This window comes from Cygnus atratus, chromosome 18 (assembly GCF_013377495.2).
Source record: "Cygnus atratus isolate AKBS03 ecotype Queensland, Australia chromosome 18, CAtr_DNAZoo_HiC_assembly, whole genome shotgun sequence".
In the NCBI taxonomy this organism is placed as follows: domain Eukaryota; kingdom Metazoa; phylum Chordata; class Aves; order Anseriformes; family Anatidae; genus Cygnus; species Cygnus atratus.
In genome coordinates this window covers 12,947,680-12,967,152 of record NC_066379.1, presented here as the reverse complement: position 1 = coordinate 12,967,152, position 19,473 = coordinate 12,947,680, and the positions used below count along the sequence as shown (strand labels likewise).

The window sequence follows — 19,473 nt, the reverse complement described above, 5'->3', positions numbered from 1 at the left end:
AAAAGGCTCTTCCTTTTCGTAATAAAGACCTTAGGATTACTTTAGTCACTGAATTCCTGCTTTACAAAGAAGGATTCTATGATTCATAAGCTATGAACTCAAGTATGACTGTATGAAGGAGAAGCTGAAGTCCTAGTATCTGTCTTCAGATCATATTTCTTTTTAGAAAGATGGACTCACTTCATGGCTCCCCTCCCTGTAAAACTCATTTGCAATTCTATTCAGTCCCAACATACCTGGCCACTAATAAATCAGCTGCAGAAGGGGAAACTGCAGAGCTCAGCAGATCCGATTTCAGGTAACAATCTGTTTAAAATGAAATCCAATGAAATACAAACACTTGTTTGGTAACAAAGACATCAATCACCACAGAATCACATAGCTCTACAATCAGCAAAGACCGGCTGTATACTATAGTAAATCGCCTTCCACCAGCTGACAAATAAGATGCTTTTAAACTATGACAGTTTCTTTCACAAGTCAAGGTGCTCTGTTTCATCATTCAAAACTCAAGATAATGACATTTTCTTCCAGTGCTCACTGCATCTCAGAAGCTATTACGTGAAGCTGCAGCATTCTTTAATCTCTAGGACAAACAGAGATTCTATGCATAAACCACAGACATCAGAGAACTGAAGGTTCAAATCTGTTCTCCCGTCTCCAGCTAGTCTACTACAACAGAAGGTCTGTAAGAGCATTTCACAGAAGGATTCTTCTATCATTCTTGTCCTCAGAGTAGATAATGCTTATTCCATAGGCTAAAAAAATCTCACAAGAAGGGTACTATATTTACATTTGTGGTCAAGCTAACCAGTAATCCAACACAATTCTTGCAGGACCAGGCTACCTCTGAAGAGCTTCAGCCATTCTAAATGGGAACAGTTACCAGCAATCTCAAGGATTGCTTTTTTTTTTTTGGGGGGGGGGGGGGGGGGGGGGGGGGGGAATCTGAATGTACAGATATAATTTTTCTCAGCCTTCTATATAGGTGCAATACTATCAGCTAAAGAAGAGAGGAGGCTCACTCACCTCTGCGCTCCTCAGATCCAAAATGAATGACAGCAGCTGGAAAGAGTCTAGCCTGCAGTAAAGGGGAAAAAGACACGACTGACTGTAGATGTTTTCATGGTCCACTGTGAACGTTAGAAACTGGTTAGACAATTATGGACAATGCAGATTAAGATCAGGTCACTGAAACATCTATAATTCAGAAGTCTGAACTTGTGTAAAGCACAGGGCACTCAGATATTAAGCAAAACTGTAGAATGTAGCTATTCTACTACATACAGATGATGAGACCAGTACAGCAATGTGCTCGTTGTGCTAATGACCTGCTATTTGTTTTCAATCTAGTCTAAACTGCTAGTTCCTACCTGTCAGAGTAACTGCTATATTCAAGCATTTTTTTTTTTAATCCATTTAGCTCATTATGTGATCTAGGTAACTGTACGACTGTGTAGGACTGCCTCCTTTACATCTGCATTTATCACTCAACCTTTATTTCATATGCAAATGCTATTATTGATTTTGCATTTATACGTTTATCTCCAAACCAGATAAAAGCAGAGTGTGCCCAGAACACCAGTGTGATTCCTGTTTTTCAACAGCTCCTCAGTGACTATTATGTGAGGTGTCAGTCAGCCAAAGCATAATTCATTTAGCATGCACTTTAATTACACTGCGACACACCTTAAAAAGAAATATACATATAGGTCATGAAACACTGAATCAAATGGAAGTATGTTACAGTATGTAAATTTATCGAGTCTGAACTTGTAAGTACTGCCACCGTATTAGAATGATATGATATGCCACAGCGCCCCAGCTGACCAGATCAGTGAAAAGGTGAGAAACACTGCGCATCTCACTGGGGATGGCCCCAGAAAGGTATGCACCACATTACCTTCTATCTTTCTGCCTACCTCTTCAGTAGTCCACAACGAGCAATTTCTGGTCAAAACGCACACACAAAGAACACATTAAAGAGGGTTCCCATGAGCTCATATTTTAACAGAATAAACTCCTCCTTTGTCAACCCAGAAGCGCAATAAAGCCAGACTCAATTTTTCCCTCCCTACTATTTACTATCACTCTGAAGAGAAGAGACGCACTCTGCAGGAAAAAAAAAAAAAAAAGCAGTAACACTGTCTATAATTCTAGTTAGCAGGTCTGACACCTAGTTCCATTTGTTTATAAATTTACCACACTGCTTTATACTTTGTTTTCCCCCATTTTAAGATGTATGTCCATCACACAAGAAGGAAGTTGCAACTGATATCCCTCAAGTTACACAAATGTAAGGAAGCAAATAGCGTCCCGTCTGTTGCAGTTCACTCTTTTTTAAATTTCAAATAGCAACAAATCAAAACAATGAAGCTTCTCAACCATACAGCTAAGCAACTTACGCTCTTGCCCCTTTTCTCTCACTTTGTACCCATCTGCTATGTCATTGCTAAATAGCTTTGTTCAACTACCTCTGCATAAATATATAGTGAACCAAATTCAGTACAGAATATGAATTATGATCCCTGTTGAACATATTAACACATTAAATGAAATTGTACTAGTAGCTCAGATGGTGACCTCTTGAATAAATAATTCCAAAGATACAAGAAAAGAAATTATTCTCAATTAGCCCTAAGTACAAGATCAGATTCAAACTGTAGTGGAAAATAAGACAATAAGAAATAGTGATCACAATGTAGTAAAATTCAACATCACAGAAAATGAAAACATGAAAAATTAATGCAAATACTGGATTTTAGAGAGTTAATGAAATTAAGCATGCTGATTAGAGAACAAGAAGTCAGAGGCAATGAAGTAAAATTCTTAGCTGTTTAATAAACATTATTTGGAAAAGTGAGTCTCAGAAATGGTATGCAGCCCTAACTGAAAAAAGGCAGAGAAGCAAGTATTAAAGCAAGCTAACAAAGTGTTGTCATTTACCCATAATTCAAAAAGAAAAGATTTTTCAACTTTGGTAACTAACACTTGTGAGGCCAATAATATGACATGAAGCAGCAGAAAAGACTTGGGAAGGAAATTCAGAGAGTTAAAATACAACTCGTGTTAAAACAGCAAAAAGTTAGAATAAGAAGTTCAGATAAAAGAAGTCCCTAAAATAATTGGTTGGTACGCTACATACATATTAAAGAATCCCATTAAAAAGGAGAATTTAAATGATGATTTTGGACCAATTTCATCATTAGGGCGACTTGAAGACAAGTAAATTTGTTCTCGATCTTTTCTTTCATGAGAGACGCAGTAGTTTCAGGTCACTGTTTCATTTTAAGTTCCTTGTCAGTAAAGACTGAATTGTTGAGGTTGGAAAGGACATCTGAAAATTGTCTTGTGCAATCCCCTCTCCTAAGAGCTGGGTCTGCTACAGCACTTTTCTCAGGACCATGTCCAGTTAGCTTCTGAATATCTCCAGGGAGGGAGACTCCACAACCTACCCAGACAACCTGCTCCGGTATTAGACCACCCTTACAGCATTTACTTTCTTCATTTAAATGGAAGTTCCTGTAAGTTGTGTCCATTTCTTCTTGTCTTGTCCTTTCATTAGGCCCCACTGAGAAGAGTCTAGCTACATCTTCCTTGCCACTTCCCATGAGGTAATTACACACATTGACAAATCCACTCCTGTCCCAGAGCCTTCTCTTTTCCAGGCATAACAACCCCAGCTCTCTCTGCCTCTCCCTGTATGTCAGATGCACCAGTCCCTTTATCATCTTTTGGTCCTTCGCTTGGCACCAGAGAAACTTTAAATCTGTGCCTGCAGTCCCACTGGTTCATTTGAGGAATCATAAAAGCAACTGCACATAAATGTGGAAGGTACGTACCTATGGAATCTGCTCTTCCATTACAGCGATTATAGTATTACACCACACCCTCAAAGAAACCGAAGCAGTACAAAAACTGGAACTAAAAGACAAATTAAAAAGCTCTAAATTACCATGCCCAGATGGTACATCCAAGTGTTCTCAAGGAACTGCAGAGTAGTAGATTCAAAATTAAGCTTCTTATTAAAAACAGACACTGCTGCAAGCACAGGCTTGTATTTTAAAAAAGGGCTGAAAGTGACATGTAGATTAATATGACATGGTGTAACCAGCTGTACACCAGCAAGGATTCTGAAGGAAAAAAAATAAATCTTATTATTGGAACTAACATGTCAGTGTAATATTACATAAAGAAGTATTTTTTAAGGTTTCAGAAGACCTTTTATTTTAAGAGACAGATAAAGAAGCCAAATCACAGTGTAGAAGAGTTAAGGACTGTCACAGCTAGCAACTATCAGGGAGACAGAAGACATTGACTGATGGTCTACATTTACCCCAACAAAACAGTAATACTAAATTTCTTCTCTTGAAGAAACCAAACCAAAAAAAAAAACCAAAGAAAAAAGCCCACACCACCACCTACCTCTCCCTCTTCATACCATCAATACATACTTAGAAACCATGCAGGGCAGGCTGCCTGCTCTCGAGTCTTCTTGATCCTCTGTTGCCATCATCAGCACAGTCAGGATACTAGAACTGATGGTATCTGGACTTGATCCAGCAGCACAATTACAAGAAGTCAGACAAACCCTGATCTCTGCTGGGGAGTCTGGATTCCTACCTAGTACAGAGACTAATAAAAACGTATGAACTGCAGACAAATTGAAACAGCTTCACTTATCTTCCCGACTACAAATGTCAAATGAGTATTTGGCATTATAAATGCAAAAGTTTTTGGACTTTAATCCAAAAGGCTCAGGAGACTTTCACATGTAGTATGGCCCACATGTTAGACTGAAGCAGGAGAGATATCCCTCAGTCTACTCCAAGCCTCAGCTCCTGCCTAAGTAGCCAGGAATCTTCACATCCTTGAACTGACATTTTAGCAGAAATCATTATTTATTAGGTCTTTTAACGTGTCATTCCTCATTCAACAGGGTTGCCTGCTCCAATCAGAAAGACAGCTCTCCATAAACTTTTTAATTAAGAAGTGCCAGACAGTTTAGAAACCCCCAGAGAAGACTCTTGCAAGAGCTTTGATGTTTCCGCTGCATTTGTCTGAAGGGATACCTCTATTTAGGAAATGGGTGGCTTAAAAAGGAGTCCCCCCAACACTCCCTCCCCAAACACACATACACTCAAGCCCTTTTACACACAACATCCTCTCCATGAAGGCTGCAAGTTGGAAAATTAGGTTTTTGTAGCGTGTTAGTGCTGGAATTTTTTAATAACCTCCCCTCTCTCTTTTTCCTCTCCCACCCAATTATCTCGGTAAATAATTAACATTCTGAAGGAGATAAGTAAGCACAGTATCTCAGAGCTCAAAGCCCTTTAGTTCAAAGCCCTGTTCTTTTCTCTTCCTTTCCCTGCTGCCACCACCAAAACTTCCTTGTCAATCAAGCTCTGGGCACACACATCAAAGCTTCATGTGGGAATGGCCCCAAGAGGTCAAAGAAAATTCATGGCAGGGCCTGCATGAGGCACAAAGAGAGAGAGAAACAGACCAAGAGCTAGACAGACACTAACCACACAAGCACACAAACAGAATGTGCCCCAGTATAAACTTCTACACTGTTTACTCACAAGTTGACAAATAACCATAGTTCTAAATTTCAGGCTCCACCACAACCATTTCCAACTGCTGGCAAAACATCAGTCCAAATGCTTCAGTTCAAAATCATTTAATTGAAAGACACTTAAAGGCACTAGAGAGCAGCTCACAAGTATACAAAATGCAACCTCCTTCCCATGGCTCACTTCCCTCCATCACTACCCCTTCCTAGGGCTCAGCCAACACAGAGTCCCATCTTGCCAAATTTATATCCAGTAAGTTCTTTTTCTTCAATTCTTTCTTAAGAATAATGGTTCATTCATACCATCCTTTGTCTAGTTTCCTTACCACAGAATTCTCAGGTGTCATTCCTATTTCAATACTTATTAAGGGTTCAGCACAGAAAACAGTTAGCTACATCTCACTGATCATCCCAGTAATTCTCCAGCCAGTCACCGGTAGGACAAGCGCCGCCTGAGAGTTTTTTGTAACACAAAAGTATTTAAACCACTACCAATTTCACATTAAAAATATATACACACACTCAGAGTGGAATAACTCCACTAGCCAAACAATGCCTTGGCATAAAGATAAGAAGGTTTTAGGATCTCCGGTCCAGGAAAACATACAACCCCAGAGTTGGACCCTTTAGTATTCCCATACACTGCTAAGGATGCAAGAATCAAATACTGTGTAGAACATTATCTGAAACCTATATTCACAAGTCAGCTGCTATTTCTTCATTTGCATTTGTTCTAATGCATGTATCAATGTCCTTAGAAGGATGTTGCAGTTCTTAAACTCACAGTGTAGGACTCTCAATATCTGTGAACCAAGAGAAATTTAGAAACCTATAACAGTTACACTGAGCCTAGCAGATTGACCAAATGAATCTCAGATTGTTTGAAACAAATATTAAAAAAAAAAAAATCTCCATTCAGCTATACGCCAAGAATTACTACAAGTCAAGAGCTAGCTATTGCGCTCAAATATACAGCATTTCTCTTCCTTGATGCTTTGATTTTCACCCAAAGTACAACGTCATTCTTACTGGGAAAATTAAATACAGCTAGATTATTGTTACTGCAACAGCACTCAGAAATCCAATTGGAAATGGTGTCCCATTGTGCACTTCATGTCATAGAATCATTTAGGTTGGAAAAGACCTCTAAGATCATCTAGTCCAACCTTTAACCTAGTACTAAAGTCCACCATTATACCATGCTGCTAAGTTCTAAATCTACATGTTTCTTGAAGACCTTCAGGAATGGTGACTCAACCACTTCCCTGGGCAGACTATTCCAATGCCACACATCTATCTATTTATGTTCATATAAATGGAAAGAAAAGTAACGTGCAAAGTAAATTAAATAAAAATGTGAGAAAGTACAATTGCTATTTTTTGTACTGATGAAAAACTGAGATTTAATGAGACTAAGTAATTTATTCAAAGTCACAGAGAATGGCAGTAGTAGAAATGAGAGCTATATATATACACACACACACACATATATATACACACACACACACATACATGTATTTCCCATCCAGGGTCTTAGTCACAGTAACTGATGAGGCAAGAAGCAGAGGAACCAGTGTTCTGCTTACCAACCTCCCCATTTAAAGAGTATCATTACAAACAATTCCTCAGGTTTTAAAAAGATCTCAATAACACAGCTTCATCAATATGCTTAGTTACAGTTGCAGAAGTTTAAATGAATACTTTCAATTTCTTACAGCTGAAGATCAGCCTGTTACTCAGAAAGCCACATTTAGTCAAACTGTAGCTACAGTAACTCAAAGTTTTATTTCAGACACTCAGGGTGAACTTACTCAGATACCACAGTGGTGAGCGTGGTTTATGACAGCAGGGCATCCTGGTTGTAGAGTGGTATGTTAGGTCTACTGGATCTTGCATTCCATGACAAAAATATCTACACTAGAACAGCATTCCCCTGTATATCACAGAGGAGAAACATTTCTGCTTTCTTTTATTGCATATTTTCGTAACTTGTTCTCTGAAGCACAGAAAAGGTTTCAGGCAGTACCGTCCCAAATAATGTCTCAATACTTCCCCCTTCAGTGGTCACTTCCAGACACACAAATTCAAAAAAATCCTAGAATTGAGTACTGCAAAATATGTACATTGTTACCATGCAGTTATTCTGTTCACAGACAGAACGATGCTTTCAAATCAGGCAGAGACTGCTAAGGGGAACTTGCAGCTGCCAGAATGAAGCATTCTTTCCGTTACATGATCTGAAAAGATTAGAGTGCCACAGGTCTGCTGTTAGTTTGATCTTAAAAGATGAATAAGAAAATAAGCACTTCAAAGGAACACGCACATGGAAGGAGAAATCCAAGCTACCAACATGAAATACTGCACAGTACACACACCCCAAACACATAAACTAGCACTTGGAAAATTCAGCCGGAAAGCCGGTGGATCAAAAGCTTCTCCAGCAAGACTGCAAAGCATCGCTGAAATAGAAATAAACACCACAGTCATGGTGAAAGGGGCAAACTGACTAAGTGGTTCTTGTTTATAACCTGAGAACAAAGCTTCTCAATGTGGACTGCAACTGCGAAAGAAGATGGATATTCTGCAGCCAATACAGGGGAAATCTGATCCAGCTTGAACAGGGGATCTTTAAAATTCATAAGGCAAAGATAAGACTTGAAAGCACTATTTTGAGAAGGCTACTTAGAAAGAAATCCAGGTATAAAGAGCGTTCATTGAGCCCTTGAGCTGAGATCAGAAAGACTTGGCCTCCAAAATTAATAGTAGAAGAGAGAACGTTTTTGGCAGAATTTCTACTCTAAAATAAGTCACACAAGGAAGGCCTCATCCTTACTGCAATGTCTAGCCTTAATCAAAGCCAGCATAAGAAACAAGTATGTACAGACATTACGAGTATGGTAATGAACAAGAACTAGAAAGACCTCCTATCTGGAGGTAGTATTAATAACAAAATTTTGTTAGATGAGAAAATCCAGAATGAATAAGTAAAGGGCTAAAACCTCACATAGGAAGGCAAATGCCATCCTCTGGTCTGGATGAATTTCACTACTAATTGCAATTTTCTTTGTTAGTGAGTAGGGTAAATGCAAGACCTGCCACTGGAAATACCTCTGACAGACTGACTCTGATGACTTTTTTTTTTTTTTTTTTTAATGAAACTGCATTCAGACTCTTGCCAAAAGCACAGAAGGCTTCACACTGCCCAAGTCATAATCTGCTTCACTAAACAGAATGCCAGACGTTGCCCAAAATGGCATTAACAAATAGGATATGGAAACAGAACCGAAGGCAAAAAAAGGAACAAACAGCTCCTCTGGATTCCTGCCCATGGTACATGCCAGAGGAAACACTTGGTGCACTCTAAGATCTGATTAGAAAATCTAAATATTTATGTGGAAGTGTGTGGATTCCTTTAGCTTCTCTAAAGACAGAAGATGGCTTCTTGCCCTCTTTACTGTTTTGACTTTTCCAGTGGCTGATATTCTTATATTCTACTAACTCTTTCCTAGTATTAACTCCACAATCAATTACTCTTTCTACTAAAGTCCCCAGATGAACACTACTCAAGTGCCTGTTTCTGGGAGGAGAAAGAAAGAGAAGAGCAACTCTGAAAATTCAGCTTGGCTAGCCTAGGAAAGCACAAACATGCAACCAGAGCTATAAGAAACTCGAGGCCAAGTGCTACAACAGGGAAGCCTGCAGTTGATCAGTTCTGGAGAGCAAAAATTATAAAACACTTCAAGGGGCATGAGGATAAGGAAGTCGGTGAAAACAGCAGTAACAACAAAAATCAAAGTAATTCCCTTGAAGTCTTCTTCATGGATTCCAAAAACACACTGCTGCCAATCTGCACGCTCACTAAATTGTAAATACACATCTCAGAAGAATTTACTTCAGACAGTTCTTTCAGCCCAAGTATCTTAGCAAACAAGTTGACAATATTTTTCTTTTTTCCTGGTTCTGCTTACTGCATAATGGCTCTCCTTTCATTGTGAGCAACCAGATTAAGGAATGCAGTTCCAATCTTATCAGCCTGAACATAGTGAGAGGGCTGAGAAAGCAGAAATACTGATAATATGGTACTTCAAAAAGTTGCAGTCATTTATATATATCTGAACACTCAAATATGCTCACATTACTACCTCAGACACCATGTACTCTTTCTTGTAGACAAAGCATCACAGCAGCCTGAAAACTGGAGAATAACCTACTGCTAGCATAAGGCCTAAGGTACAATTCTGAATCATGCCTGACATTGGACAAACAATCCCAAACAACCAATTCCCAGTCATATCACAGAAGAAGAAACTCTACCTGCAACAGTTTGTTCCTATAACATCCAGGCTGGCAGCAGTTAATGTGCAGAACACTCTGTGTTGGGGCTTAAGCAGTCTCTGCCTCTGATAGTCTCAACAATGACCGTAAGTTTCTAGAAAATCCTTTTAAAGTTCACCAAGAGAATTTCCATATCCTTGGATGATGACGTTTGAGTTCCCTATGCAGCAAAGCATCTCTCAAAGAGAAGGAGAAAACAGAAGGCAGTTAAACAGCCCACAACTAAACTGAAGGGAAGAAATAAAGGGATACTACCTAAAAGGTAATATTAATAGTTCACTGGTGTTTAGACATGATAGCATCATGTATTTTGAGAAGACAGGGGGCAACCTAGAAAACCAAGAATGGACTGTGCAGAATCCATAAGCCAATCTATTCCTCTACTCTTTGGTTTTCTAATTTTCTGTTTCTAAACAGTTTAAGCACCATGTTTGGGGAACAACAATCTAAAAGTTTCTGAGAGCTAAAGGAGAACAAAGCACTTTAAGACATGAAAAATCATTTATGAGAGAATAATTAGACAAAATCTCATGTTGGAAAGTAAAGACAATGTTAAAAAGTTTTAAAGTTAAACACTAAAAAAAGTACAGAATTGCTAGATACAGCATGGTAGTACGCATGTTTTGGAAGATCTGTTCTGAATAGAAACAGATTTCTAGTCATCTAAGAAATATCCTATTAGAATGAAGTGTCAGGTTATATGCGTACATGTTTGCAAAAGAACTGCATCAGCTGCAAAACGTACCAGGAGGCTATTGCTAACTCCACTGTCAGAGCACCTGGAGTAAAAGCCATGAATTTTGGAGGTTACATGACACAAACTGACAAACACAAAGAGCTCTAATACCAATAAAGACAACCTCCCTTCTCAACCTTTCATGCAGCCATAAAAAAAGAGATACCATAACAGCTTGAGAAATTAGCTACCCATGCTCCCTTTCCCTGTGATGTGTGGAAGAACCCCACATTCCACATCATTAATGTACGCATTCTAGTGTATCAAAACAGCGTTATTCCAGAACAAGTTCTCATAGCACAGAGATAAGTACTGCATGGTCACCTTAGCATAAAAGCTCCTCTTCTCCAAGCCTGGAAGATGCACTTTTTCCTTTTTTTTTTTTGTACAAAATAACCTAACCGTATGTTTTCTGTCTTCACAGATCAAATTTGCTTTTTAATCTCTTTCCTTCCAGATAGCAGAAATAGAAGGGGAGCTCTGAGTAAAGTACAAAAGGCTTCCCTTCTGCAGACCACACGATGCCTGAAAGGGGCAAAGCCTTCAACTAACCCACCCATACAGAGCCCAATCCCATCTAGTGCAGGACCAGGCACTGTAGTCTGTCCTCAACCTTACAACAATTGTGAAATTGATACTGACCCACACAAACTTCTTCCCAGACTGAGGATTTCACAGTTTGAAAGACACTAGAGACACGCTAGCAGTGAGCAAGTCCTGTCCCCAGTGCTGCCCCACCTGGCCCAACACCAGAAGTAACTCCCCTCTGGCTCCTGGCACTGAGATGCATATGAAGTCCAAGACATTTCTCCCCCACACATGCATCCCTACATTTGTATATACTGAGACAGCTGATTAAAAAAATTATCAAAGTCATGCAACTGTTAGATAATGCAATGATGATATCTTCATAAGGTCATGGTCTAATCCCTAAAATCTCATGCTTAAGATACTTTTATGTGCATTCCACGTTTTCAAGCAAGTGATTCCATGTATTCAGATTATGCTTAAGAACATCCTTTTTTCTTTAATTATGCCCAAATTCTCAACACAATCACATTCTAATTACACTTTACTTAAAGCGCACTGTAACTATATGTTGCATGAAAAAAAACAATTTTCGACTTTGAATTTGCCACCCTTTATTTTAATTGGATGGTCTGCTTTTATGTTGACACAGAGGAAGTTAGAAATGAGAAAGATGATTCCTTAAAACAGTCCATTTGCAGGAGAACTTTCAGCTTTAGAATGCTGTATCTTGAACAATCACAGTTTTGTACTAATGCCAAGGTTTTGCACCTTTGCATGTGATATTGCAAGTAGTTCAACCTCAAGAAAACCATCATAAACTGAAGGTGCTTGACATTAAAAATGATCAGGATCTTTATCAAGCTGTCAGTTCTAAACAGATCTAGAAGAGACTAGGCTCTAAAGTAAAAAGTCTTTACAGTGCAGTAATATAGTACATTTTTATATATTTCAAGAAGCTGTCTTAAGGAATGAATTCCACAATAAACGTCACAACTTGGGAACTGGGAAGTTGCCACACATGTAACAAGCACAAGTAACGGTGGCAGGTGCCAAATGAAGACTTTAACATAGCCAATTAAAATTCCTGCCACAACATTTCTGATTCAAACACAGGGAAAAGTAATTATTTCTTTGGTGTTTCACTGAGCAAGTTGTGTTTTGGAAGAGGTCCAGAGAAACAACAGGTGTATGCTGAAAAAGAGAAAATAAAAGAACATTCTTGCTTGGGGGGGGGGGAAGGGGGGGGGATTGGTGGAATAAAGGGAAACAGAGGATTTTGAAGTTTATTTAGAAGATGGACCAAAGGTAACAAAAGAGACCAGAGACACCAGAGGATACATGGAATAGAAAGCAGGTAAGGGCCAGCAAAGAAGGTGATGCATTCAGTGTGGAATGCAAAAAGCTTCTCCTATGGTGAATGAGTGCAGCATACAAAGGATTTAGATGCTAACTAAAGAAAAGGAAGAGAACGGTCACAGGTGATTTTAAGGTGATACAGATAGGCACATGAACAGACAGAATACTTTCCAACAGTGACTGAGAACAACAGAAGAAAGCAGCATCCAGAAGTGAAGTACCTAGATCTCAAAGAAGCAAAAAAATATCCAAGAGAAAATGAACTGTGAACCAAAAATAAGGAAAAGGTTAATTACAGAGGTAGAACTTGAGTCTTCAGCATCTAGGAGGTACAAAAAAAATGGCAAACTAAATTCATGGGATTCTAGATGAAAATGTGGCATATGGAAAAAACACACTTCTTGCAGAGAAACTCAAATGAAGCATTATATTTTGAGGGAACACATGATAAGTCAGAGGCTAAGACAGGAAACCTTGGGAGGCATCTCAGCCAAATCTTAGGAAAGGACAAAAACACCCATTTTATGCAGGAGACATCTACTGGTGAGAGCTGCAGAGAGACTTCAGAATGTTGAAAAAAAGCTTTCCAACAAGCATCTTAAAAAATGTTTTTAAAGGAACTCTAGGTGAGGGATGTGTTCACACACGACAGCTTAGTACACAGAGGGGAGCAGGAGAGCAGAGAGTAGTGTGCATGTGCCATTTCAGACCAGTCTGTACTAGTCACAGCTCTGAGGCTGCTTCCCTTGCCTCAGAACAGCTAGCAAGTGCAGAACACTTTTTTTTTTTTATTACCATCTGCTCTTCCTCTGAATGTTTTCCAAATGTATTATTAGCAATGCAACCATAACCAGTTTCCTTTTCCTGGGGTTTCTCAGAAATCTGAAGACAAAATTTGTCTTTTGCATTTCCCATCATGGTCACCATGTGGGACTTGAGACAGTGTTTTGGGTGGCAGATGTGGATGAGATGGCACAAGTCAGAGGAAGCTGGAAGGAACTGCCTTCATGCCTGAGTGGCAAAACCTCCTGTTTCAAAGACACAACGTGTTTTCCACTGGTATTTTTGTTATTAAGTAAAATATACAAAAGGGCTTTGAAAAGAAAAATGATTTTTCTCCCCACCCACCATGGTATTATGCCTTACGAACACATATGCTGTCCCATTCCTGTCTGGCAGGAGAAGCACTGCCATGCACGCAGCACATTCAAACAGATGCCATGCTCAAGTAGAGAGTAGGAAGGCTGATAAAAACAGAGCAGTCCTCAGGCTGTGCAGAGGCTAAAAGCTACTGCACACAGGGTTCCTGAACCACAGAACCAAACAGGGCTGTGATCCCCAAGATGCTCAGGACTCTCTAGGAAGTTATACCTCTCACAGGTATTGTGATAATACAAAGAACTCTGACATAAAACCACTCCCAAACTGTCAAATTTCAGCCACGAATTCTTAACAGGATTATTAGGAAGAGGGGAGACTTCCCACTGAACACAGTGATCCACACTTTGCCTCTCCGAACCTTCAATAGCCTACGATCAGCTACATTTGTATTGCACCCACATGGCCTGGTCAGGAAGTTGTGGAATTTGGAAAGCTCCATTACAAACAACTTCAGAGACATACTAAACCCTACCTAACTCACCATGCTGCCTAAAAGGTCCCTTTTTCTATCCCTCTCCTGCCTCCCTGCTGCTCCGCTCCCTTAGGGGCATCAAGCTAAAACTCCCACTGCAGTCTGCTTGACCATCCACACTGCAAGTGAGCTTCAGTCCATTGCTACAAATGTCTACAAATCTCTGAATGACAGCATGTTTTAAACATGGTGAGTCTGGGGTAAAGTGGCTGGCAAAAATTAATCCATCAGTCTCTTTTTAGCACACGTGATTTACAGAGCCCTGAGTCTCTAGCCAGAGACTTCAAGACCACCTTATATGACATTTGCAAAAGCATCCAGGAATATGGATTTGAGAAATTAAAGTCTCATCTAGTGATTTCCAAAAAGATCAGATTTGTGTCTAACATAGCCTCTACCTCCTGCTGTACCTATCCAAATCCAGTGTTACATCTCCTACTATATTAGGCCAACCACAGATACAACAAACTGTCATTAACTCAGCTCTTGCAATAATGTTTTAAGGTTAAATATGGTTTGGACTTCATAAAGGCACTGAGCGTATGTATACAACAACATGAACCCCCCCCACCCCCATAACAACAAAAGTGCATCTTCCTGCACAAGGTGGACCTCTTCTGGTGAGGAGCTTGTGCTCTGAAACACCTTGTTCCATTAGTCTTGGCTAAGCAGAAGTCTGCATGGATCATAACATTACACAACTTCTTTTTAAAGTAACTAAAGCACATGACAGCGAGGGAAAGCAGCAAGTCAGAGAATCAGAGAGTGAGTCCTTACCTCAAAGAGCGTCAAACTTTCATTATTCAAGATGACTCTGGGAGGTGTAATAACTGAAGTTACAAAAACAAGTTACAAAACAGGACCATCCAGCAACCAAAACAATAAACACAGCAGGTATGGGAGGGATTACTGTTTTTTTCTTTTTCTTCATTTGTTTTTTTGGGAGAAAAAAGTGACACTTTCACACTGCCAACACAGGCTTCTTATTAGGCAGAAACATAATGTGGCTAAGTGAGCAGATTATACCTCCTTTGCATTTTGAGGCCACATTTAGGGAAAAAAATCCCTCCCCAGGTCATCTCTCATGGCATCACAAGATCCCATACACATCGCAGCTACGAATAGACTTTGTAAAGTAAGGTCAAATATTACCAACAGCACACTCACACAAATAAAATGGCAAATCTGCATCTGCAAGATGGCTTCTTACAAAGTCTCTCAAAATGCCAACTGTAAAAGAAGGAGGAGAGAAAGGTTTTCTGAATTACATTTGTTTCTTCAGATGCTGGGCAGAAGGGCTAATCTGTTTCTCCAGAACTGCCCTCTACGACATCTGCATATTACCTTTTGCTCTACTCAACTGTACCATCTTTAGTACACTACACCCATTACCATTACAAATTTCTTTGAGAAAAAAATTAGACATGTTTGTCCCCTGGCAAAAATCTAAGGATGGCAGTAAAGTTCTTCCTAGGAAATTCAATAGCAGCTGCAAGATTTTCAGAGTAGCCAGGTGAGACACTAGTAGCTAGTTATTAGGTTTTCTTCCATAGAAAAACATCAAAAAACAGCATCACCGCTATCTCAGAATACGAGGCTCTAAATCAATTAACAGCAAGGGTTACACTGTATGCAGTCTAACTTACTACCTTTTCTGAAATGATAGAGGCAGAAAGGTCCAGCCCGTTATCCTTATTACGGTAGGTAAATCTTGTTTTCTCCTTTTTTTCCCGCATGGGGAGGGAGGTTTGTGGTTTGTTTTTTTGTGTGCATGTTTTGTTGTTTGTTGTTGGTGGTGGTTTCCTCCCTGCCCCCCAACCCCCACCCCTAAAAAAAAAAAATTAAGCTTTGACATAGAGGAAGCATGCAAACTTTTCTCTTGCTCCACCAAGACTTCATTTACAGACTCTCTCTGAAAAAAAATAACTCAGTAACACACCGTTTTGACCCAAATAATGGGAAATCAAGTGGAACACTTTCCTGAGCACAAATATTTTTCCATCAAACAGCCTGACAGACTCCATCAAGTAGTCCTGGAAATAAACTCCCCTTAAGTAAGGTAATTACCCCAGACTCCCTCCTCATCCAGTTCAGGGATAAGGACAGTATAACTAGCTACAGCTGCTTTTTCAGAGCACCATTCCTCCCCTGGACAGCAGAAAGATCATTCCAGAACCACCCCTCTTTTGTCATGCAACTATCCAACAAGGAGAGAGGTTAGCTGCAGGCACACAGGCTGAAGCAGAGATACCTCTTACCAGTTTCACTAGGTCGGAAGAACCCTTGTAGAACGTGACGGTCTGGGAAATGGACTCTCAACACTACCTAGTCAGAGGCAAAGCACATTAGGTTAGTTGCATAAAGCTATTGGTAAGGCATGCCCTTGGCTTCAAATTTGTGAGCAAGTTTCTTTTTAAATAGGGAGATTTGAACTATTTACTCTACATGGGCAAAATAACATACAGGCTAGCAATTGCTGTGCAGCTCCTTGGGCTGTCTGTCTTTCAAAGACTAAGAGAATTGACCTATATAAACACTATAATGTACAATGCAGCAGCATTTATTCAGGGAGAAGGAGCTCCTTGTGCTAAGTGATGCTCAAATGAAGTATGAAGTCACTCTATGTCCTTAACACAGACAGGTACAGACAAAAGCATCCATAGCAGCACGAATCCTCCCAGTCAGACAGTCCCCAGGCAGTACATCTGAAGTAAAACAGAATTGTACCATTCTATTTCCAGTGTTGGTTAGACAGCACCTAACTTGAGAACTTCATCTCTTATTACTTTGCAATAAGAAAGAAGACAAAAACTGCATTAGGATCATATTTATAGAGCGAGATATCTCCAGTCCGTAACATCATTTACCCTGTAATGAGACATTACTGAATCTTAAGAGTCAGACATACTGATGTGTGCACATATAAGGGTTTTGAACCATCATGTGGAATAAAATAAAAGGACCTGTACTGCCTGCCACTCAACCACACCATTACAGGCCAGCTGATTTTACGTGGTACCACTGTTATGCAAGTCCCACAAACAATTAACAAGGACACAAATTTGAAAAGTCCTCCTGTAAGTAACTGAGGATCCTGTTGTTCTCAACTGGTTTCCGAAGCTACTTAATTCCCAAGTTTGGACTAGCCAAAAGGACTGGAAAAAGAACAAAGGCTACCTTTGGGTAACGTTCTATCTTTTCTTTCATCTGAGCCTCCCTCAAAGAGCTGGTCAGCAGTGGAGCTTCTTCCAGGCGTTTCCTAGATACATGGGAAGATGACAAGCTGTCACTTCTGTAATTTTAAGATATATTTTGATATTATTAAGAAAGTGTTAAGTCCAAGCAGGGCTGATAAAAACTGCTCAATTGTTCCATGTATCCCTCACAGCAGTTTCCCCACCTCTCACAGTGCCCTACCCCACTCTCACATATGGAACTTTTGAGCATCAGTGATAGCATTGTATAAAATTACTTTTCTTGTACAAGTTTAAAAATAAGTTCAGTAGAGTAGGTGCCAGAAAAGCTACTAAGAGCAGCAGCAGAACATTTGCTGAGATTATGTGAGAAGAGCTGGATTTATTAAACCAATAAAACAGAGACTAACGTGGGACAAGCTTACTTCAGGGAGGGAGAAGAGCTACTGAAAAACAATATTGGCACAAGAATTAACAGGTTAATTAATCAGCAACAGAGAAACAAAACAAAAATGGCAAGTTTCAGATCATTCAAGAAATGGCATTGTAGACTGGTCTTTCAAAAGGAGTAGTAGGTGCAAAAAAGATCTGCCAGTATTTGCAATGAAAGAGTACATTCAGGAAAAACATGTATTTTTAGCTCTAAATAAAAAAGTAAGCTTAGATCCAACAGATCCCTTTCAATCTCATGTTCAGCTGTAGATTTTTTTCCTTGTTTGCACTTAATTCCAGATAACTCATTTACTAGAGTAAATTTTGGTGAAATATTTGATCATATAATTAAAATTTAGCACAACTATTTGAAAGCTCTCTCTTATACCTCAACAGTTTGAACCTCTTTATACATACTTTTTTTTTTTTTTGAGAGTCATCAAGGTATCTCAGGAACAGCTGCTGAACAAAACAACTACAGGCATACTTCACCAATTGTACCCAGAACTGTCAGCCAGTACACCACATTCAAAGATGCTCTGAAAGTGTTACTCAGAATTTGAAAAACAAACATGAAATTAACCTGCTCCGTTTCTTCTTTGTGTACCTATTTCTGATTCACACCAATTCTTGCCTCTTTATGAAATTAAATTCTAACTGCACTTAAAGTATTGCATTGCATGCAGCTAGTTCTTGGTAAGATTCACCAGCTTAAATAAGAAGCCAAATGATATCAGTTTCATGTGCAACTTGCCTTTATTTTTATCCCTGGCTGCAAGGGAAAAAAAGGATTACAAGCATCAGCAAACTTGGAAATGATGTCTTTTTTGAGGGGGCTGAATTCCAGTAACCCCCAACCAAATGACCCTACATTTGTACCACTAACTATTCCAGACCCACAAGTGGCAGAGCAATTTTCAGGCCAATCTGTGTATACATGAGGATTTCAGAGGCCTTGCGGGGGAAGGGGGGAGGAGGTGGAATAGCTCTAAGTAAGAAGTTCAGCTCAGTCTTGGCTATAGTGCAAAGTAAGCTGTCCCAAAGTTTCACAGAATACTTGTAAAGTTTAACAGAAAGTTGTGATCCTCTTGAAAATAAATACATTAATGAAATTAATTTCTTTAAGGACACATTGACAGCAAAATGGTGTTGTGATAGGGAGACAAACGTTACCTTAACCCAAGTTTTTAGTTCAGAACTGGAATTTAAGTACAATGAAGTCATGAATATTCAACAGCAAGCTACTTGAACAGTGTCTTCCTATAGTTCTTCCCTCTCTTCGTGTGTGTCCCAAACATTCTCACATCTTGCTTTGTGGTTAAGCTTAATTTGAGAGATTACCCAAATGGAAATAATGTAAAAGTTGGCCTTTTCTGATGAGGTCTAATAAAAGTTTAATGCTGTTTCTTAAAATACATGGCTTTTCTTACTGGCTGAAAAAGCTAGTAGCTGCTAATGATGTCATAAAATCAGAATGGTTTGGAAGGGATCTTAAATATCATCTAATTCCAAGCCCCCAGCCATGGGCAGGGACACCTTCCACTAGACCAGGCTGCCTAATGCCCTGCCCAACCTGGTCTCACACGCTTCCAGGGACGGGACATCAACAGCTTCTCTGGGCAACCTGTTTCAGTTCTTCACCACCCTCATAGCGAAGAATTTCTTCCTAATGTCTGATCTA

At 39.5% G+C, this 19,473-nt stretch overlaps 1 protein-coding gene across 12 annotated transcripts in view; it reads right to left on the bottom strand.

The window, feature by feature from the left end:
• The window catches only part of ASPSCR1 (ASPSCR1 tether for SLC2A4, UBX domain containing), a 53,904-nt gene that overhangs the window by 2,977 nt on the left and 31,454 nt on the right, over nt 1-19,473 (bottom strand). For all 12 annotated transcript variants that reach the window (XM_035568595.2, XM_035568593.2, XM_050714377.1 and 9 more), the window contains 6 exons: nt 17,344-17,425; nt 16,425-16,491; nt 15,334-15,396; nt 14,944-14,996; nt 1,030-1,081; nt 237-306 (listed from right to left, as the gene is read on the bottom strand). In XM_035568595.2, the coding sequence (XP_035424488.1) occupies nt 237-306; nt 1,030-1,081; nt 14,944-14,996; nt 15,334-15,396; nt 16,425-16,491; nt 17,344-17,425 (387 nt within the window). The remainder of the gene's footprint in view (nt 1-236; nt 307-1,029; nt 1,082-14,943; nt 14,997-15,333; nt 15,397-16,424; nt 16,492-17,343; nt 17,426-19,473) is intronic.